A 23,497-nucleotide genomic window follows, 5' to 3' on the forward strand; every position below is an offset into this window, starting at 1 on the left:
TTTAAAAAATGCTTATTTGTTTGCACCAGATCTTAGTTACAGCACGGGGGATATTCCGCCTTTCTTGCGCCGCACTAACTCGTAATTGTTGCACGTGGGATCTAGTTCCCTGACCAGGGATTGAATCCAGACCCCTGTGTGGGGAGCGAGGAGTCTTAGCCACGGGACCACCAGGGAAGTCCCTCGAGTAGTTTCAGAGGGATTCATCTTTCTTACCTGTCCTTCGGGTAGCCATATTGCTCCTGTTTATTACTGTTTGATGAAGAGGTGAAATAAGTTACCCGCGGCCAGGATTCTGACACCAAGCCCTGTGCTCTTTCCTCTGTGCCTCGGTGCTGGTACGAGTCAGCCAAGGTTGTTGATGTTTGTGTTGGCTGCATCATCAAGGTGGCTTGAAACTGTTTTATTTCCCAAGCTGTTTTTGGGGCGGAGGGCAGGGAGTCATAATGGTATTGATTCTTTTTCTACTGAGATAGGCTCTGAGAAGTCCTGCAGTTAGTAATACCAGCGACCAACATGGACTAAACATGTACACGTCTGGCCCAGTGCCAGGAGCTTCACAAATGTGTTTTCATCCTCACAGTAACCGTGAGGTGAGTTTATTATTATCTGAGGATTAATGAGGTTAAGTGATTTGCTTAGGGTTTACTTGATAGTGGAGCTGAAACTCACAGCTGGACTACTGGGACTCCCTTAGTGACCATTGTAATTTGATGTGACCTTGCATTTCCTGGGCTTATATGAGCTTGTCTTATCTTGCCTTCGCCTTCCTTTTACAGAACATACATCCTGTGTGTTGTTTAAATGATTTTGGAGCCGTTCGTCATTCTGTTAGATTGTTAATTGAGGGGGGGCTTATTTCTCTCAGCTTCATCCATGTTAACAGATAAGGGGCTTTTTCCTTTCTCTCTCGCGTTTTCCCTCATGAGGAGTGCTGTACTCCCTGTGTGTTTGCTGATGAAGTCAGCAGGGTTTCGGATTCCGCTTTCCTGGTCATACACAAGCACTTACTTTACCCTCGCTAAATGGAGTGCGTTAGCTCCAGGCCACGGAGAGCAAATTAGGGGAACTGGGAGATAGATCACAGAGAAGGAGGCAGCTCTGAAAAATGCCGTCTGCACCTCCAGCCTGAACGCTCCAGCTGTGGGGGGTAAACACGGCCTGTCAGGGACCGTGTTCCAAGGCTGTGGCGGGATGAGGCCCTCTGCTTCTGCAGGTGAGCCTGGGACGCTGAGTAACGGTGAGCACAAGTCCGACTGTCTAGGCTTAAAGCTGCTTTTTGGTTTGGAAGCCCTTTCTGTAGGTTCCTGCCACCTTTATACAAAATAGAGAACTGAGAGCCCAGCCCACCCCTGCCTTCTGAAGCTGCGGGCACCTGTTCTAGGGAATGTCCTCTGGAAAAACAGCACCTCTTTTCCATTCGTTTTTCTTTTTCTTCCATCTGGGGACTTAGGAAAGCATATTGGGTAGCTTCCTGGTTCTTTTATGCATTAGTGTGAGCTTTTAATGGAGTTTGCAAAAGAGAGAGTTTGAGATTGGCTGAAAGAGCATTAGGAGACTGTTTTCCTAATGGCAAGTGAACTGCTGGTTTATTTATAATTACTTACCTTGGAGATAACAGAGTTGAGGTGGTATAAAGAGCCCTGGGCTGCAGACCTGGGTTCTAGTCCTGATTCTTCCTCTAACTCACTGTGGGGTCCTGGCAGGCTATGTCACCTGTTCTGGGCATTGTTTTTTCTCAGTTTCTAATGAAATAGATTGGACTTTAGGGTCTCTGAGAGTCCTTCAGCCCCCCTCAGCCTTTGATGCTAAGATTGTAACTCTTACTTGGTCAGGATTTGGTGGACATCCAGTGCCATGGATATGTACAAATAACCATCCCTCCAGGAGGATGGTTTCTTTGACATTGGTGATCTTGTAGTTTTGACTTGGGTCTTTTCTTGCCCTCATACACAGGGCAGATGACAGGTAACCCCAGCAAAGCAGCTAGTGGCTTGAGGGCCGGGTGTGCTTCTCTTGGCTGAGGGTACCTTGAACATATGAGGTTTACTTATGGCCAAAAAGAGCAGGGAGTGAGCATCTGACTAATTGCTGGAGGTGGGCAAGGCAGGGTGTCTGCAGCTTCACCAACTCGCTGCCCACCAGTAGCCCTGCCATGACTGAGCTGCTGAGGGTTCTTCAGAATTCTCACTTAGCATTATGTGTGTAGCTAACGTTTTATGTTTGTGTTTTCTATGCACTTCCTGCTGAGAGTGGGCAAGGACCAGCCCTCTCCTCCTCTCCCAGCTCCTGGACCTTCTGCTGCATGAATTCAGTTGTAGAATCTTAAGTCTTTGAAAGGACTCTAAACATCATCATTCATTCAGTGAGAGGATGTCACCGCACCCTCCCTCTCCCCAATGCCTGAATCTCTGTGTACTAATCTCAGTCATTAGTATACAGTTATGACATCTTAGCATCTGTTGAGATACTAGGGGCTAATGGCCCCTGTTCTGAATGCCCCCAGATCAGGGCAGACAGACTTTCCCTCCTTGGCAGCTCTTCAAAGAGAAGTTGTGTCTGCCTTTGTCGAGGAGAAAGGAGCATCCCATCTGGTAGTTGTGTTGAACTGATGTGTTCTTTGAAAGTGATTTCTGTCCAGTCACTAACAGATACCTTGCAGAAGGACTTTCTTGTCCTGGGTGAATGCCTTTTCCACTGATCTGTGCTTCTTTGGGTATCTCTTCTGTATTTTTTCTTCAAATAGCTGTCTTTAGAGTGTCTAATGAAGCAACTGTCTGGAGACCAATGTTTATTTCAACATGGTTGGAGTTGTTTTTGCTTCAGCTTTCAGAGCCAATAAAGCTGGTTATTAGATTCTGTAATTGCTGCTGTAATTACTCTCTTGGAACCAGCAAAGGCATAATTAAATATGGAGATTCCAAGGACTATTTTTTTCCAGCTAAAAGCATCCTTTTAAACTTCTGTTGGCCTGGGTTAGATTTCAGTCATTAAAGCATCGTGTTTATGAATGACATGGGGTGGGGGTTCTTTGGCAGAAAAGGGGTCTATTTGGACACCTCTTCTTTGAATATTTGGTTTGGATGTTAACCTTAACAACTCCCCGTACTTGTTTTTATCCTTTTTTCCCCTTTTACCCCAGTTTTATTGAGATATAATTGACATATAACATTGTTATTTTTAGGTGCACAACCTAATGGTTTAATATATGTGTATATTGTGAAATAATTATCAAAATATACTTAGTTACCGTGTATTACCTCACATGATTACATTTTTTAAAACCTCATAATGAGAACTCAGTACTTGTTTTTTTAACTCAGGAATTTGGAGAAGTATAAGTAAGGCAAGACATATGTAAAACATTGAGTCTGACCCTTTATGCTTTTGCTCTATAGAAGCAAATTTTTGTGGTCAGCAATAAGCTTGGAGTGGAGAATGTTTACTTGAAGTGGAACGGTGTGCAGGAAGTATGGCATGTTACTCATTTATTTTGCCCTGAGTTATACTTCATCACTGTACCGCACGTTTAGACATGGGGTAGATGGTGAAGGAGGGCTGGGTCAAGTGCTGTGAATATTTATGTTTACACATAGTCTTGCAGCCCAAAGACTGGCCCCATGTCTCATTTCAAGGTTACTCTGCTGGTGAACCATGTATGGAGGGGGAAATTAATCACATACCCTTTCTTTTTAGGGTTCTCAACTAGTTGAGAAATGGAACAGGAGTTAGGTTAGGGTAAAAAAATGCACTGTCTCTGCCAGAAACCATTTTGGAGATTTCTGTGCAAAGAGGCGAAGAGATCCTGTGAACCCTGCAGGTTTGAGGGGGAGCCCTAGAGGCTTCCAGCTCAGAACCTTTTCCTCCTTTCAGGCACACCTCTTGGCAAGGACAGAGGGGAAGGGCAGGCACTTGCCAAAGTTCCTGTTTCATGGGTCAGGACAAACGCAGGGAAAGAATCCTGCCAGATGACTGTTTTAGCCACTGTTTCAATGAGATGTTATCTTTTCTCTGTTCAATCAGAGGTTCACAGGAGATAAAATACGGGTGTACCCCATATGAGGAACCCTGCAGAGAATATATGAAGAACTTAAAATAGATGAAATTGGAGATTCAGTTTAATATAATTAAGCAGTGTGTACCAGGCATTATGCTGGATGATGGCTTGTAAAGATGCATAATACAAACATTATTTCATTCGTGGGGGTCTCTGGCTTACCCCCCTGATATGTTTGGGTATTTGCTTCCAGATAATTTATTGCCTAGGAGATTTTAGCAGTGGGGTGCAGATCAGAGAAATGGAAGACTGGCTTGCAAGGAGTCCCTGCCAATTGAAAATGTATTAGAGAAAAAGGTAAAGCAGTTCTAAATATGCTGTGATGTTAACAGGGAAAGAATAAATTTGGTTTTAGGAGAATGGCATTGTAACATGTATACTATCATGTAAGAATCGAATCGTCAGTCTGTGTCCGACGCAGGATACAGCATGCTTGGGGCTGGTGCACGGTGATGACCCAGAGAGATGTTATGGGGAGGGAGGTGGGAGGGGGGTTCATGTTTGGGAACGCATGTACACCCGTGGTGGATTCATGTCAATGTATGGCAAAACCAATACAGTATTGTAAAGTAAAATAAAGTAAAAAAATAAATAAATAAAATAAAATAAATAAATAAAATTAACAAAAAATCAGAACACAGCTGACTGTAAAATCACGGCTCCTACTGTACTCAGGACACTGAGAAGCAGGGCAGATGTCATCTCGCTCTTTGTTCTTAAGAACTGTCCCTGTGTCACTTACCATCGTCCGGAGGCTGTGTGGGAAGCAGGGACCTGGGGGTTCACACAGGCCAGTAGTTGAGCCCTCTGCTCCTCTCATACCAGCTGGCTGACGTGGTTGAGCCACTCCACCTTTCTGATCTGTCTGATCTGTGCCCCAGGACTTTGCGGGAGGATTAAATGAGGAAGCGGATGGTATTACACAGCAGGCACTCAGAACACCTGTTAAATCTCAGCTGATGAACAAGTTCTAGGCTGGGCTATGCGAGGGTAGTGAGGGCGGCTGAGGAGGGCCTGGGAAGGGGGCGCGTGTGGAGTGTTGACCTGAGAAGGTTCGAGAATCGCTTGTTGATTGGGGTGTGTCTGAATCAGTTTCAGCACCGGGGAGTCAGGAGGAAGCAACGCCAGGCCCTGACTGCTTGTACAACAGGACTCGCCTAGGGTATCGTCCCTGTGCCTCGATGGTCAGTGGCAAAGGGATCCGAACTTGGGGCTGGGGCTTCCAGAACCTGGTTCAAGGCGAGCATCCAAGTCCATTGCCGGCCTTGTTAAACCACACAGAGGCTTTGTCCTGCGGGCAGAGGGAGCGGTTGAGGGTTCTTAAGCAAAGGAATGACATGACTGGGTTTGTGTTCCCTCTTCTGTGATCCTCCAGTTCCTTTGACACTCCCTACTAGACTGGACTGTGCCTCCGTGGCAAGATCCTGCCTGGTTTGTTCAGTGGGGGGCATAGCAGTTAGCGTGGGAGCCCATGACTGTGGAGTTCCATACCTGGCTTAATCTACTCTCTGCCGACTACCACCTGGTAACCTGAATTACCTCTCTGAACCGGTCTACTCCTCTGATAAACAGTGGTCATTTCTACTTTAAAGGGTTGCTGTTGTGAGGTAATTACTTGGCAGGCATGGCTTAGTACTAGCAGAAGGTGCAGGTGCTCAGTAAAGGGTCTTGGGGACGCCTAGATGTGACTGCAGGTTGAATTTCTTGATGTCATAGGCCGTTCTGACCATTCACACCAGGATCAGAGAAGTAACAAGTGGAATGGCTTTTCAGCTTTTAATGAGGCACATTTCATTGTTCTTTGGATTTTTTGCAGTGTTTCTTTAGCCTGCTTTATCCTTTGGCTGGAGGAATTTTCCTGGGGGGTTTGTCTGCTGCTTTTGGAAGAACTGTGGACTTAAGGATTGCTTACATGCAAGCCAAGGCCCTTTTCCCTTGGCAGATGGTTTTCAGGGGGCAGTCCTAGGCTCACAGGGCACTTTAGTGGAAGGAGTACAGGACCAATTCAGGTGACATGTGGAGAAACCACGGCCCTGTTGGGGAGGAGATTGGCCGTGGCCAACAGCCTGCAGGGGGTGGCTCTGGTGCAGAGCTTGGGGACACAGTGGGCACAAGTGCATGAGTGTGTATGTGTCTACATATATATGTGAGGCTAGTGCTGTTCAGGCCAAGGCAGGCGCCAGGCAGCTTCCCTGACCCGTCATTCCTTCTGCTTGAGTCTGTGCAGAGCCTCCTTCCTGAGCTTTATGCTTAGCTGATACTTTTCAGTGTAAAGAGGGAAACTAAAATAGTAAGGAGAGGGAAACTTGGGCTTTGAGTAGGGAGATGTGGTTTGGCCCTTGCTCTGTTACCAGTTCACCTTGATCAAAGTGCTCACCCTGACTGGATCTTAAAACAAGGTGATTGCTGCAGCCTTAACACGCTGGGAGGCCAAGAGAGGTGGTGGCATTGATTTGACCCAGTGGTCAGACTCTAGATGAGGCCCTGACAGGGAATTCTGTCTTTATTTCAGTTGCTCAGTCCTTTCTATGATAGAGAATGCTGTAGTTACCATCTTCAGGCATGGGGCCTTTGCTCTTATTGAATACATTTCCAGAAGGAAATTACTGGGTCGGAGGGCAGGAACAACATTATGGCTGTTGCTATGTGTTGCCATGTTACTTTTCAGAAGCACTATAACAATTTACAGTGTGGGCTGTGTGTGAGATAGCATTTTAACCCCAAATGATCCAGTATTTGCTATAGTCATTATTTAGTATTTTGTAATTTAGTTGACATAAAATGATACTTTAAAGCTGCTTTGTAATAATTAGAGGGTTTTTGGGGGTGCCCACTATGTTAAATGTTGTGCTAAGTGTTTGCATATATGTTATCTCATTCATATCAACCTATCAGGGAGGCTCAGCAGCTCACTGAGGCTGAGAGCTGGGGTTTCAACCTAAGGCAGTTTGACTTCAAAGCAGTCTCTTGTTTGGGGTGCCTTCCATGCTTTGATTTATGCGTGTGGTTACCAGAGAGTGTGAACTTTGGCTTAGTGCCTGACTGCATTTTGAAGAATGTGAATTTTGTATAGTTTTCTCAGAATATTGAATATGCTGTTTGTGGAGAAGAGAGTATTAGCTCTCTGTTGTAGTGAAAGCAGAAACTGAAGTGCATCCATCCCAATTAGGAAGACGACTCAGTGAACTCTAGGACGCTACCCTGTGTCCGGGCTCTCTGAAACCGTGTTTTCTTCCCCTCATGCAGCGGCACTCCAGGCCCTGAAGCGCAAGAAGAGATATGAAAAGCAGCTGGCGCAGATCGACGGCACGCTGTCAACAATCGAGTTCCAGCGAGAGGCCCTGGAGAATGCCAACACCAACACCGAGGTGCTCAAGAACATGGGCTATGCCGCCAAGGCCATGAAGGCGGCCCACGACAACATGTATGTGGCGCCCGCTGGTGGAGGGGGGCACACGTGAAAGGGCGGTGCTGGCCGTGCAAGCCTCAGCCCCAGACCCCTTGACTCATCCATTCAGGCACCCAAGTTTGTTCTGATTTTCATCTTTTCTGGAACTCCTCTGAAATGGATTATGGTGCCCTGCTGCCCCCAGAAGCAGATCTCATGGAATGAAACTGTTTTCTGAGTAATTCAGGGTTATTGGAATGAATGTAGAGTTTTAAGCTGGAAAGCTTTGGCTTCTTAGAAGGTTCTCTTACCCAGGCCTCTGATCATCTAGGTGGAGAAGTTTGTCCCAGGGAGGGGAGGTGACTTGCCCTGGGTTATGGGGGATCTTGGATAGAACTGGGATTAGAATCAGTTCCCGTGACTTTCTCCTGAAGCTGTCAGGGGCCCTGAAAGGTGTGGTACATTTGAGGGCTTTAGCTCTTTCTCTTCCTGGGTCTGTTTTTGATGGAATTTTCCCTCCCCATCACTCTTGGGCTTTGGCTCTCATATTGACAAGTGTTCTTGACCTCCGCCTTCCTTCCTTTATGTGGCTACTTCTCACATTCTGTGGCTGAAGAAACCAGATAACTGAGCTGTTACATTTGTAATTAAAGGCCAGGTTAACATTAAGCCCCAAATGAGGACTTCTCCCAAACAGAACAGAATTCTGCGTTTGTTTTAGTGCTTGAGCTTGGCATCATATATGTGGGGGTGCTGGGAGCCCCTTTTTGCTTCCTTTTGGGTCCTCAGCCATGCTCTAAAACAGGGGTTGGCAGAATGTGGCCTGTGGGCCCCAGGCAAGTCCCCTGCTGCCAATTTCTGTAAATAAAATTTTACTGAAACACAGTTGTGTCCCTTAATACATACCATCTGTGGCTGCTTTTGTGGCACACAGCAGGCTTGAATTTTTGCAACCGAGATCGTGTGGCCCACCGATTCTAAAACATTTATTACTCTTTGGCCCTTTATGGGAAAAGCTTGCTGATCCCTGCCCTAAAAGTGTGGGATTGCAGGAAAAGTAGCCTTCAGATGACTGAGCTACTGTCTGAGGGGATGTTCATCAGACTGAGCTTCCTGAGTGAGGTGCGTGTCCCCTTCATGGCTGTGTTCTCCACAGCACCTCTTAGTGAATACCGTGCTTGGAGATACACGTGTGTATGTGATACTGACTGACTGTAAGTCTGTTGGCGTTAGTGACAGCGCATAGGGAATAACCTGCATTGTTTGCCCTTCCTTTGGGGCCTCGTGCAGGAGCCATAGTAGATTTGTGTAGATGGGAAGGGCTGGTCACGTTGCATGGTTCTGTTGTAGGATTTGTGATTTTACCTATCACTGTGCAGAGTTGCCCTTGAACTTGAAGAGCTATTGATCCAGGAGTTCCCAAGTCCCACGGTCTCATCTAATGTGTTTACCAGCTTGCATAAGAGACTCTCACGATGGCATCTAACTTTGCCAGCTTTATTTCCTCGGGGTGTTAGACTGCGTGATGTCTAAGGATGCTTTTGTCCTCTTGATTCTGTGATTCTCTAGTTTAAAAGAGGGGGAAGAAGACAAAGACAAAAAAGGAATTCGGCAAGACTTCCCTGGTGGTCCAATGGTTAAGACTCCGTGCTTCCACTGCAGGGGGCTTGGGTTCGATACCTGGTCAGGGAACTAAGATTCCACATGCCACTCAGCACAGCACCCCCCCCCCCCCCAAAAAAAATGGAATTCCTCAGAATGAGTGATTGTGGGGCTGGGGCCGGGCAGCAGATCCTTGTTTCTGCCTCACAGACCCTCTGTACATAGACTAACACAACGCTTGTTTCATTTAAAGGGACATCGATAAAGTTGATGAGTTAATGCAGGACATTGCTGACCAGCAGGAACTTGCAGAAGAGATTTCAACAGCTATTTCAAAACCTGTAGGGTTTGGAGAAGAGTTTGATGAGGTGAGTGGCTTTGTGCTGACCACACCAGCTTCTCAGCTGGTGCCCGGGCTGCCTCTGATGTGCACTTGAGTCCTCTCCAGCAGGGGGTATGTGGTGTGGAAATCACCAGGTCTCCTCCCTCCAGAAACCTGAACGTAGACACAAGGTGTGGCGTGCACCCTCCCGAATTCTGGGTTTTGAGAGATGCTTTCAGTTTTGGGGGAGCGAAGGTGGAGTAAAGGAACCTTTGTCAGGACATCTCAGCAGACTTCAGGTCAATACTGGTTTCAGCAAGCAGTGACACTGCACCTTTCCGTGGTGGGCCCCTGAGCTCAGAGCAGGGGCAGCCGAGGTCACCATGCCCTGAGGAATTTATGGGGTTCGCCCTCAGACAGCTCTGCTGGGAGATAAAGGTGAAACCAAGGAAGGAATGTTTGCATCTGATCCCTGAAGGATTCATCTGGAACTTGGTCACCTACCAATTTCTGCCATAGCAATTGGAACCTTGAAGCTCTTCAGTTCAGTTCAGTTCAGTCGCTCAGTCGTGTCCGACTCTTTACGACCCCATGAATTGCAGCACACCAGGCCTCCCTGTCCATCACCAACTCCCGGAGGTCACTCAGACTCAAGTCCATCGAGTCCGTGATGCCATCCAGCCATCTCATCCTCGGTCGTCCCCTTCTCCTCCTGCCCTCAGTCCCTCCCAGCATCAGGGTCTTTTCCAGTGAGTCAACGCTTTGCATGAGGTGACCAAAGTACTGGAGCTTCAGCTTTAGCATCATTTCTTCCAAAGAAATCCCAGGGTTGATCTCCTGCAGAATGGACTGGTTGGATCTCCTTGCAGTCCAAGGGAATCTCAAGAGTCTTCTCCAACAACACAGTTCAAACGCATCAATTCTTCGGCGCTCAGCCTTCTTCACAGTCTAACTCTCACATCCATACATGACCACAGGAAAAACCATAGCCTTGACTAGACGGACCTTAGTCGGCAAAGTAATGTCTCTGCTGTTGAATATACTATCTAGGTTGGTTATAACTTTTCTTCCAAGGAGTAAGCGTCTTTTAATTTCATGGCTGCAGTCACCATCTGCAGTGATTTTGGAGCCCAAAAAATAAAGTCTAACACTGTTTCCACTGTTTCCCCATCTATTTCCCATGAAGTGATGGGACCAGATGCCATGATCTTGGTTTTCTGAATGTTGAAGCTCTTAGGTTTTTAAAATACAGTTACAGGCTCTGTACCTCATTCTGCTTTAGATTTGAGTCCACTGAAGGTCAGGGCCTCTCCACTGAACCTAATTCTTTGTGCTGATTGCTGCCATATAGCTGATAAAGCAGCCTGTAGCTCTTACCTTTGGCTCCCAGCACCAGGGTTTCCATGTTTTCAGACTGGAGTTCGATGGACTAGTCAAGTTCATTTCAATTCAGCAGACATTCCTGAACATTCACTCAGTGCACCCAGTTCTGAGAGAGAGAGAGAAATGAAAACATACGATCCCTTTTGTCAAGATGCTCCCTGCCTGGTGCAGGGACCCCACGTAGACGTCAGTAATTGCTCGATAGTGTGCTCCGTTCACCAGTGGGAGTGTGTTCAGGATGAGTCACAGAGTGTGCACTTGGAGTCCATCTGCCCTGACCTCAGAAGGGATGTGTGGCCCCTGAGCCGTCGGGTAGGAGGCACCCCAGGAGGGGCTGGGGTTCCTCAGGGTGTTGCTCTCATTTTTGTTTGCTTTTCCCAGGATGAGCTCATGGCAGAATTAGAAGAACTAGAACAGGAGGAACTAGACAAGAATTTGCTGGAAATCAGTGGACCGGAAACAGTTCCTCTACCGAATGTTCCCTCTATATCCCTACCGTCAAAACCCGGTGAGTGCTTCTTATCCACGGTCATGACACAGCCACTACCCGTGGGGTCGGTGATCCTGGGGTCGGCTGGCTTGTGTGGGTCCTGAGTGGCCCAGAGTTGAGAGCCAGGTGGCATCTGTTGTGACAGCCCTGAAGACAGTGCCACCCGCTCTTCCCTTGTCTCCTAACCTTGGCGCTGTTGACACAGCCAAACCATTCTTTTAGTGGGGACTGGGAGGGGCCCTGTGCTGTGCCCTCTGGATGGTGAGCAGCACCCATGGCCTCTGCCCTCTAGATGTCAGTGGCATCCGCCTCCCCAGGTTTTGACAACCAAACATGTCACCGGATTTTCCAAGATGTCTGGGGGCTGTGGGGGTGGGGGAGGGGAGACATCTCATCCAGTTGAGAACCACTATTCTAGAATTGCTGTCCCTGTTGTCACCAAACAAGGTGAGAGTTTACGTCCAGGACAGCTCTTTCTTCCCGTCTGGTATCTTGTGCAGTGCACAGCTGGGGCTTATAGGTAGCCGAAACAGCTTTGGGTTTTTTAGAGACCTCGTTCTATAAAACCTTCATTTCCTTCTTTGAGCCCCTCCTCCCCCGTTATTTTACCTTTGGGTAGAAGTATTCCACCCAGAACTTCTAGGAAAGGTGAAGCAGCTTGATTTGGCATGGAGAGAGAACCCAGGGAGCAGGGTGTGACCAAGCTCTGTCCTCTCATCCCCCCATAGGTCAAGGGGAAGTGGCGCCTCTGGTTAAGTCAGCTGCCAGGGGTGGGGTGCAGGTCTGAAAGCTGTCCAGCCAACTGCCTGTGGTGGAGAGGCGGCTTAGGCCCTTGAGGTGGAGAGGAGTGGCTTAGACTAGAGCTCTTCTGGGTTCTTCCCACTCTTCCCCACGTTAGATGCTCTGGCCAGAGGCCATGCGTGGATCCTGATGGACTCAGTGTTGAATCCTCCCTATTTCGTCTCGCTCTGGCGTTGGGAAGGGGAGGTGCTGGAGAAGCTCTGCCTGGTTATCTGGAGTTCTGCGTTGCAGCTTTTAGGCACAGAGAGGCAGTCTGCTGATAGCCTGGAGATGCGGCGGGCTGCACGGGCAGGGCCGTTTTGTAGACACGGGGTAGCGCAGCCCTGGCATCCAGCCAGAATGTGTGGAGAACGCAGCGACCAGCCTTCTTAAACAGCCTTTTCTGTCCTCATACAGCCAAGAAGAAGGAAGAGGAAGACGACGACATGAAGGAATTAGAGACCTGGGCTGGAACCATTTAACCAGTCCAGTGCGGGCTGGGCCCAGACAGACTCTGGTGGCCTGCGTGGCGGGCAGGCACGTGTGTGTGCGGGGCAGGCCGGACGTGGTGCAGGCAGGTTCCATCGCTCTCAAATCTCCCTCCAAAGCAGTAGGGCTGCATCACTGCTCACTCCGCATAGCATGGTCTGCACCCAGCGGGACAGGTTGGGGGGAGGGGGTGGGGAGGGGTGGGTGGGAGGTGCCTGCTGTTTATAATGTTGAATTTCTGTAAAATAAACTGTATTTGCAAATCCAACATTGAGCTTCTGGACTACGCTAACTCCACTGCTGAACCTCAATGGCAAGGGTCGACCGTTTGCAGTCAAAATGACCTGAAAATGTAGCCTCTGTCCTTTTAAGTCAGCTGACTTGTCGCACATCTCTTTGTAAGACGTGTATGGTACTGGCAGAAGAGTCGTTTTTTAAAAGCCATAGGCTTTTCCTTGTCCTTAGCTGTAATAATGCATCTATTTTGGTTTCCTCGAGAGCTGTATTTCTGTCCATCACCTGTGTACTGGCCCCTGTGTTCCCCACTCTGGGCCACTCCTCACTCCCACTCCCCTGGTCTTTCTGGAGTTTGTGACACTGATTTGAAATGGATGGTGTTCTCTTGAGAGTGTGTGAGATTGAGTTAAATTCCAGCTATACATTTTTCTAACATAGCTCTAAGGTCCTTGTTGCTGTTTGTGATAACTGATAGATAACCCATTGGAAACGTGCATACATTTATATTCAGATGAAATTATGGTTTGCACTGTCTATTAAATATCTCGATTAATTTTCATACTTTGCCTTTGTGTTTAATCAATCTATCATTGGCTTTGGGAGGTGACCTTTTCCAGGCCAGTGTGGTGTCCAGGGGAGTCTGGAAACATGGAAGACCCAAGCATGATGTGTATCAACAATCAACCAAGAGCAGAGTGTGTCTTACTGGAAACATGTTTAGGTTCCAGAAGCCCTCACCTTGTTTGGGGAACCCCTGGGCACAGTTCAGGAGTAGCTGGTGCTTGTGGGGCTCCAGTCTTCTCTAGTTCTTCTCTGTCAGCGTCCACGGGCAGTGCCCGCAGAACCACAGACCCTCCACCTGTTCGAAGCATTGGTGTGCCCACTGATGAGGCCCATCTGTCTATTGAAGGAAATAGCCTTTCCTGTGGGGTGGAAGATGTAGGGCAATGACCGAGAATTGAGGGCACAGATGCTTGTCTCGGGTCCGCTGTGACCTGCCCTGTGATTTTGGCCCGGCCTCTTCCACTGTCTCTGGTTTTCTGTAGTCTTACACTGTCTTAAGAATCTGATGAAGGGTTTGCCTGATGGCTCAGTGATAAAGAATCCACCTGCCAGTGCGGGAAACACGGGTTCGATCTTCGGTCCGGGGAAATCCCACATGCTGCGGAGCAGCTAAGCCCGTGCACCCCAACTATTGAGTCTGTGCTCTGGAGCCTGGGCTCCGCAACGAGGGAAGCCACCGCAGTGAGAAGTCTGCACACCGCAGCTAGAGAGTAGCCCCCCGCTCGCCCCAGCTAGAGGAAAGCCCATGCAGCAATGAAGACCCAGCCCAGCCAAAAATCAATCAATCGAAAAAGAACCTGGTAAACACTGGACCCCCTCCTTCAAAAAAGTTGACCTATGCACATTAATCCTTTATTCTGCGTGCAAATTGGCAGAATTGAGGATCCCCTTCCAGTGCCCATCCCTACACCTTTTGAGACTGAAACCAACCTGATAAACCAGGTCCTACGTATAGCACAGGGGTCTCTGCATAGCATATGCTGTATAGCACGTGCAGTGTACGTACATATGGGATATACCGGGTGGCACAGTATCCTGGGGTAAACTATAATGGAAAAGAATAAAGAAATGTATATATATGTGTGAATGAGTCACTTTACAGCAGAAATTTACACAACATTGTAAATCAACTATACTTAAATTAAAAAATTAAACAGTCATAAAAAACACCCAACCTGAGTTCACAGTTAAACATGCTGTTGCTCACTGGGTGCCCTGTGGCAAGCTGCCCACCTGCCCTGAATGTCATTTTCCCGCCTGTGAAACAGCCAGGCCGGACCAAATCATTTCAGATGTCCCGTCTGCAAAGCTATTCCTGCCCTGCTCCTCCACCCAAGCTGCCACACTTGGAATCGGGACTTCACCGTGGTGGCTTGAGGATTTATGGCTCGAGTGGATGTTGCCTACGGTGTTCTCAGAAGTTCTTTCCACCTTAAGAAGAATCTAATGGCAGTGATTGCTGCCAGATGCCCCCTTCTCAGCCTGCAGCTGGTGTTCGGCAGGCATCATCTGATGTGGGAAATGCACAGTGGACATTACACTTTTCTCATCAGCTGCTTCAGGGGCATCTCACCCTGGGATTTGGAGAGGGGAGCTGGCAGACCCAAGCATCCAGCTCCGGCAGGCCCGAAGCTAATTCCTGGGCAGTGTCTGGGGCCCCTGTGAGAAACTTATTCCTACTTATTCCTACTTGATGTGGGCTTTGTGCCAGGCCTGTAGGATGCTGTGTTCAGTAATGCCCAGTCCCCTTCCTGTTCTCTGGATGTTCTCAGGATGGAGAGAGAAGTGACTGTGTCAGGATTCCTTGGCTATAAACTACAGAAGATTTCAACTGGTACAAACAGTAAAGACATTGACTTAACCATTCAAAATTTACTCAACAAATATTTATTGAGTGCACAGTTACTTTAAAACTATAGAAATTTATTCTCTTACAGTTCAAGAGGTCATAAGTACAAAATCGAGGTATCAGCAGGGCCACACTCCAGAGGCCTAGTAGGGAGGACCCTTCCTCGCCCCTTCTATCCTCAGGGAGCTCCTAGTAGGGAGGACCCTTCCTCGCCCCTTCTATCCTCAGGGAGCTCCTAGCATTCCTTGGCTTGTAGCTCCATCACTTCAGTCTCTACCTCCATCTTCACATGACCTTCTTCCCTGTCTGTGTGTCCTTTTCTGTCACTTATAAAGACACCTCTCATTATGTGTTAGGGTACCTAATTCAATGTGATCTCATCTTGATCCTTAATTACATCTGCAACGACCCCCATTTCCAAGCAAAGTGACATTGTAGAGTTGTTCCAGGTGGACATTAGTTTGGGGGACACTATTCAGTGCACGATGGTGCCTCACACAGCTGTGAGGTCAAGGCCTGCAAAGCACCCATCAGGGCTTTGGCAGCTCTGTGAGGTGGAAAGCGGTGGGAAGAACAGGTTATTATGAGCCCCATTTGCTAAAAGTGAAAACTATGGCTTAGAGAAGCTTCTGGTTCCATGCTAATAAGCGACAGAAGCAGCTAATGAGTTTCTTGTCCTATGAAGGCCATTTACCCAACATCTGTATTTTGGGCAGCCTTGTGCCAGCTCTCACAAGGCTCTTGGTGAGGAAATTAGGCCATTGCCATCCTCCTCCTCATCATTATTGCTACCACAGGCTGGATAATCCATACAGTGAAACCAGTTAAGAAGGAGACAAGACTTTGGCAGTCCAGTGGTTAAGACACCACCTTCCAATGCAGGGGGCATGGGTTCAATCCCTAGTCAGGGAACTAAGGTCCCATGTGCCCTGGGATGTGGTCAGAATTTTTAGAAAAGGAGGCATCCGACCGAGGAGGGCTTGTGGGAAGAAGTGCTCTCTCAACCAAGATTGAGGGGTGCTAAGGACGCAGCAAGGGAAAAGTTGTGAAAGACTTGGAACTAGGAGGATAATTTTCAACAGCACATGCAAAGGCCTGGAGGCCATCTTGGGCTTGCTCGTGGGTCTGAGCGGGACAATGACACAGAATCAATAGACCTTTGATAAGTATTTATTCAATGAATGACAGATAAGGAAACTGAGGTGCCAAGGTACGTCAATTCCCATAGTAAGTACAGGCTGAGCTTGAGTCCCTGTCTCCCCAACCAGATCTCTTCCCGTCTGCCCTGGGTACCCACCTTGCAGAAAGAGCTTCCCTCCTTCCTGCTAAGCTGCATTCTGACCTTACCTAGTAAACAGAGGAAGCAGATGGAGCTGGGAGAGACACATAAATCTTTGGGTCCTGCAGCCCAGGCTCTGCACCAAGCCCAGGCTAGATTTCTGTGAGGCTCTGGCTAACCTGGGCCCAAATTCCCACAGGGCAATGTAGGCCACAGCAGGAGAAAGCAGCGGTGTGTACTCTTGCTCACAGTGATGTTACTTGCCTGGACTTTGGTTTTCAACAAGAACAGTCTCAAAAGAATGGCAAACATTAAGCGAACATTTACTAAGATCAGGCGCTTAATCTGCCTTCATCTCATCTCATTTAATTCACACAAGAACTGTTTCAGGGGTGAACCACTCACTGCCCTATTTTACAGCTGAGAAAACAGGTTCAGAGGGATAAAGTGACTGGGGGCCCAGGTCACTGAGCTGGTGAGCAGCAGAGCCATGAGAATCCAGCCCCAAGCCCTTCCCTGCTGTGGTGGTGGGGGAGGGCTAGGTTCACAGACTCCTGTCTCCCTTAGAAGGTGCCAGCTCTGAATGTGATCAAGTGCTGAGGCCCAAAGAGGAGGCCAACTCTCTTGGAAATCCTGCTGAGAGTAGAAAGGCCACAGGCAACAGGATCTGGAATCATCCAGCTGACCTGGAATGGAGCTGTGGGTCAGAGTCATACAGTAGAGTTGGGCTCCTCACTCCTTCCCCAATGGGCTTTTTTAAAATTAATTTTTATTGGAGTATATTTGCTTTACAATGTTGTATTAGTTTCTACTGTCCAGCAAAGTGAATCAGCTGTACGAATACACATATCCCTTCTTTTTTGAGTGGATTTCCTTCCCACGTAGGTCACCACAGAGCAGTAGTAGAGTTCTTTGAGCTACAAAGTAGGTTCCCACAGGGGCTTTGAAGATGGGACTCCTTTGGGGCTGGTTTCCCCTTCCCATGCAAAGGCCTGACCTTTTTTCCCCAAACCATCTCACGGGTACTACCTTGGTTTCCTTCTCTCCCTCCTCTGCTTGGGCAGCACATGGGGGTCACTTGGTTCCCTCGCAGAAAGCGTGGACAAAGACACTATGGTATACACTATGGCAGTTCTGCTTACCTATTGCTTCACATAAACCACCCTGAAACTTAGTTGTGAAATGCAACTATTTCCTTATGCTCACAGATTCTGTGTTCAGAAACTCAGAAAGGAACCAGAGGGTATGACTTCTCTCTGTTCCGTGGTAATTAGCGCCTCCCCTCCCAAGCCCCAGAAGGCTGGTGACGTCAGCAGTTGGAACATATGGAGACCTCTTCAGTTGCATGGTATGTGTGGCTATGGGTGTGGGTTGTGGGCTGGGACCTCCCCTGGGGGCTCAGCAAGAACACATGGCTTCTCCATGTGGCTCGAGCCTCCTCACAGCATGCAGGCCTTGGTGTTGTCCAAGGTCAGGGCTCTAAAATTGATGGTCCCAGCCAGTATTGTTGATGGTGTATTTATCACCTTTATGACCTAGCCTTAGAAGTCATGTGAAGTCACGCTGCTGTGTTTTACTGGTTATATGAGTTGCAGACTCATCCAGTTTCAAGGGGAGGGGAATTGGACTCCACCTCCTGATGAGGGCAGGATTAGTTCTAATAGAGCACTGGATGTGGGGAAGGATAAATTGGGAGATTGGGACTGACATATACACACTAGAGAAGGAAATGGCAAGCCACTTCACTATTCTTGCCTTGAGAAGCCCATGAACAGTATTAAAAGGCAAAATGATAGGATACCGAAAGAGGAACTCCCCAGGTCATTAGGTGCCCAATATGCTACTGGAAATCAGTGGAGAAATAACTCCAGAAAGAATGAAGGGATGGAGCCAAAGCAAAAACAATACCCAGCTGTGGATGTGGCTGGTGATAGAAGCAAGATCCGATGCTGTAAAGAGCAATATTGCATAGGAACCTGGAATGTCAGGTCCATGAATCAAGGCAAATTGGAAGTGGTCAAACAGGAGATGGCAAGGGTGAACGTCGACATTCTAGGAATCAGCAAACTAAAATGGACTGGAATGGGTGAATTTAACTCAGATAACCATTATATGTACTATTGCGGGCAGGAATTCCTCAGAAGAAATGGAATAGCCATCATGGTCAACAAGAGAGTCCGAAATGCAGTACTTGGATGCAATCTCAAAAACGACAGAATGATCTCTGTTCGTCTCCAAGGCAAACCATTCAATATCACAGTTATCCAAGTCTATGCCCCAACCAGAAATGCTGAAGAAACTGAAGTTGAACGGTTTTATGAAGACCTACAAGACCTTTTAGAACTAACACCCCAAAAAGATGTCCTTTTCATTATAAGGGACTGGAATGCAAAAGTAGGAAGCCAAGAAACACCTGGAGTAACAGGCAAATTTGGCCTTGGAATGTGGAATGAAGCAGGGCAAAGACTAATAGAGTTTTGCCAAGAAAACGCACTGGTCATAGCAAACACCCTCTTCCAACAACACAAGAGAAGACTCTACACATGGACATCACCAGATGGTCAACACCGAAATCAGATTGATTATATTCTTTGCAGCCAAAGATGGAGAAGCTCTATACAGTCAACAAAAACAAGACCAGGAGCTGACTGAGGCTCAGATCATGAACTCCTTATTGCCAAATTCAGACTTAAATTGAAAAAAGTAGGGAAAACCGCTAGACCGTTCAGGTATGACCTAAATCAAACCCCTTATGATTATACAGTGGAAGTGAGAAATAGATTTAAGGACCTAGATCTGATAGACAGAGTGCCTGATGAACTATGGAATGAGGTTCGTGACACTGTACAGAAGACAGGGATCAAGACCATCCCCATGGAAAAGAAATGCAAAAAAGCAAAATGGCTGTCTGGGGAGGCCTTACAAATAGCTGTGAAAAGAAGAGAGGCGAAAAGCAAAGGAGAAAAGGAAAGATATAAGCATCCGAATGCAGAGTTTCAAAGAATAGCAAGAAGAGATTAGAAAGCCTTCTTCAGCGATCAATGCAAAGAAATAGAGGAAAACAACAGAATGGCAAACACTAAAGATCTCTTCAAGAAAATTAGAGATACCAAGGGAACATTTCATGCAAAGATGGGCTCGATAAGGGACAGAAATGGTCTGGACCTAACAGAAGCAGAAGATATTAAGAAGAGGTGGCAAGAATACACGGAAGAACTGTACAAAAAAGATCTTCATGACCCAGATAATCATGATGATGTGATCACTAATCTAGAGCCAGACATCTTGGAATGTGAAGTCAAGTGGGCCTTAGAAAGCATCACTATGAACAAAGCTAGTGGAAGTAATGGAATTCCAGTTGAGCTGTTTCAAATCCTGAAAGATGACGCTGTGAAAGTGCCGCACTCAACATGCCAGCAAGTTTGGAAAACTCAGCAGTGGCCACAGGACTGGAAAAGGTCAGTTTTCATTCCAATTCCAAAGAAAGGCAACGCCAAAGAATGCTCAAACTACTGCACAATTGCACTCATCTCACATTCTAGTCAAGTCATGCTCAAAATTCTCCAAGCCAGGCTTCAGCAATACGTGAACCATGAACTCCCTGTGTTCAAGCTGGTTTTAGAAAAGGCAGAGGAACCAGAGAGCAAATTGCCAATATCCACTGGATCATGAAAAAAGCAAGAGAGTTCCAGAAAAACATCTATTTCTGCTTTATTGACTATGCCAAAGCCTTTGACTGTGTGGATCACAATAAACTGTGGAAAATTCTGAAAGAGATGGGAATACCAGACCACCTGACCTGCCTCTTGAGAAATCTGTATGCAGGTCAGGAAGCAACAGTTAGAACTGGACATGGAACAACAGACTGGTTCCAAATAGGAAAAAGAGTGCTTTAAGGCTGTATATTGTCACCCTGCTTATTTAACTTCTATGCAGAGTACATCATGAGAAACGCTGGACTGGAAGAAACACAAGCTGGAATCAAGATTGCCAGGAGAAATATCAATAACCTCAGATATGCAGATGACACCACCTTTATGGCAGAAGTGAAGAGGAACTAAAAAGCCTCTTGATGAAAGTGAAAGAGCAGAGTGAAAAAGTTGGCTTAAAGCTCAACATTCAGAAAACGAAGATCATGGCATCCGGTCCCATCACTTCATGGGAAATAGATGGGGAAACAGTGGAAACAATGTCAGACGTTATCTTTTTGGGCTCCAAAATCACTGCACATGCTGACTGCAGCCATGAAATTAAAAGGTGCTTACTCCTTGGAAGAAAAGTTATGACCAACCTAGATAGTATATTCAAAAGCAGAGACATTACTTTGCCGACTAAGGTCTGCCTAGTCAAGGCTATGGTTTTTCCAGTGGTCATGTATGGATGTGAGAGTTGGACTGTGAACAAGGCTGAGCGCCGAAGAACTGATGCGTTTGAACTGTGTTGTTGGAGAAGACTCTTGAGAGTCCCTTGGACTGCAAGGAGATCCAACCAGTCCATTCTGCAGGAGATCAACCCTGGGATTTCTTTGGAAGAAATGATGCTAAAGCTGAAGCTCCAGTACTTTGGCCACCTCATGCGAAGAGTTGACTCACTGGAAAAGACTCTGATGCTGGGAGGGACTGGGGGCAGGAGGAGAAGGGGACGACCGAGGATGAGATGGCTGGATGGCATCACGGACTCGATGGCCGTGAGTCTGAGTGAACTCCGGGAGATGGTGACGGACAGGGAGGCCTGGCGTACTGCGATTCATGGGGTCGCAAGGAGTTGGACACGACTGAGCGACTGCACTGAACTGATAGACACTTTCATGCATTGGAGAAGGAAATGGCAACCCACTCCAGTATTCTTGCCTGGAGGATTCCAGTGACAGCGGAGCCTGTTAGGTTGCGGTCTATGGGGTCGCTGAAGCGACTTAGCAGCAGCAGCATAGACATATAGTGGGCTTCACCATTGGCTAAGCAGGTAAGGAATCCACCCGCAAGGCAGGAGACACAGGAGACACAGGTTTGATCCCTGGGTCGGGAATATCCCCTGGAGGAGGACATGGCAATCCACTCCAGTAATCTTGCTTGGAAAATCCTATGCACAGAGGAGCTTGGCGGGTTACAGTCCATGGGGTCTCAAAGAGTTGGATATGACTGAGCGACTAACACTCACTCACTCATAGACATAAAGTAGACATATGCACATTACTATATAAAATAGATAACAAATAAGGACCTACTGAATAGCACAGGGAACTCTACTCAATACTCCCTAATGACCTATATGGGAAAAGAATCTAATAAAAAAAGAGTGGATATATGTGTGTGTATAACTGATTCACTTTGCCATACACCTGAAACTAATACAACACTGCAAATCAACTGGACTCCAATAAAAATGTTTTAAAAAGAAAAGAAAAAAGAGCATGGGGGACAGGCGATATCATTTGGGCCATATTTGGGAGGCACAATCTGCCGTGAGAGCTGACAGAGGATGCTTAGTATGTGCCAGGTATCGAATTAACTCATCCGGTCTCTGATACACCATCCAGAGAAATTTTTTGAATCCATGCCACATCTATATCTGAACCTGTATCTCTACCATCTGTATATCTATATATACACACTCACAGAGTGTATATTGTGTACATAATACATACACAACCGCTTGAAGTTTTAAAATGCCGGGATAAGAATATAATCAGCAATTCTAATCTATTCTTCTTGTGTTCAAAAGGAGGCAAAAGATTTACCTCTGAAATCTGTTCCCCTTTCCTCCCCTCCACGTGGTCCAGGACACCACTGAATCTCATCTGGGCTACTTCAGCAGTTACCTCTCTGAGGTCATTGCCACCACCATGATGGACCCTTACCCACCCTCTCTTCATAGTAGCCAGAGCCAGCATGATCATAGGTCGTTGCCACCACCATGATAGACCCTTACCCACCCTCTCTTCATAGTAGCCAGAGCCAGCGTGATCATTCTAAAAAGCTGTCACTCTTCCATGGCTTGCTGCACGGAATACAGCAAGCTCCCATGGCTTATAATATTTGGCTTCCCAGGTGACTCAGCGGTAAAGAATTTGCCTGTGAGGCAGGAGATGCAGAAGACGGGGGTTTGCTCTCTGGGTTGGGAAGGTGCCTTAGAGGGGGAAATGGCAACCCACTCCAGTATTCTTGCCCAGAAAATTCCATGGACAGAGAAGCCTGGCTGGCCACATGCAGTCCATGGGGTCGCAAAGAGTCGGACACCACTGAAGCAACGGAGCACACACACGGCTTCCACTGGCTTCCGTACAGTCACCGCGTCCACATCCAAGATGTGCTCCGGCAGGCCACCGCTGGCTTTCCCAGCTTCCCGGAGGCTCATTCCCTCGCAGTGTTTCCCACGCTGGTGTAGGCAGAACGTCTGCATCAGAATCTCTGATTCTGACTGAATATGCATGGATCAGGATTTCTTGGAGTTCTGGATTTTTCATTTTAAACATGTCTCCAAATGTTTCTCTTTTCATGAAAAGTTTGAAAATTCCACCAAGCCTTTGAAATAATCTCTTCTAACAGACTGGTTCCAAATAGGAAAAGGAGTATGTCAAGGCTGTATATTGTCACCCTGCTTATTTAACTTCTATGCAGAGTACATCATGAGAAACGCTGGACTGGAAGAAACACAAGTTGGAATCAAGATTGCCGGGAGAAATATCACTAACCTCAGATATGCAGATGACACCACCCTTACGGCAGAAAGTGAAGAGGAGCTAAAAAGCCTCTTGATGAAAGTGAAAGAGGAGAGTGAAAAAGTTGGCTTAAAGCTCAACATTCAGAAAACGAAGATCATGGCATCTGGTCCCATCACTTCATGGGAAATAGATGGGGAAACAGTAGAAACAGTGTCAGACTTAATTTTTTTGGGCTCCAAAGTCATTGCAGATGCTGACTGCAGCCATGAAATTAAAAGACACTTACTCCTTGGAAGAAAAGTTATGACCAACCTAGATAGTATATTCAAAAGCAGAGACATTACTTTGCCGACTAAGGTCCGTCTAGTCAAGGCTATGGTTTTTCCAGTGGTCATG

At 47.2% G+C, this 23,497-nt stretch overlaps 1 protein-coding gene across 1 annotated transcript in view; it reads left to right on the forward strand.

Moving 5' to 3' along the window:
- Positions 1 to 12,690, forward strand: part of CHMP4B (charged multivesicular body protein 4B) — a 46,180-nt gene extending 33,490 nt beyond the window's left edge. Inside the window, exons 2-5 of the mRNA XM_052650706.1 lie at positions 7,304 to 7,481; positions 9,301 to 9,415; positions 11,134 to 11,260; positions 12,440 to 12,690. Of these exons, the coding sequence (XP_052506666.1) occupies positions 7,304 to 7,481; positions 9,301 to 9,415; positions 11,134 to 11,260; positions 12,440 to 12,504 (485 nt within the window). The 3' untranslated portion in view covers positions 12,505 to 12,690. The remainder of the gene's footprint in view (positions 1 to 7,303; positions 7,482 to 9,300; positions 9,416 to 11,133; positions 11,261 to 12,439) is intronic.
- Positions 12,691 to 23,497: the final 10,807 nt, after the last annotated feature.

Source organism: Budorcas taxicolor, chromosome 13 (assembly GCF_023091745.1).
Source record: "Budorcas taxicolor isolate Tak-1 chromosome 13, Takin1.1, whole genome shotgun sequence".
Taxonomy (NCBI): Eukaryota; Metazoa; Chordata; class Mammalia; order Artiodactyla; family Bovidae; genus Budorcas; species Budorcas taxicolor.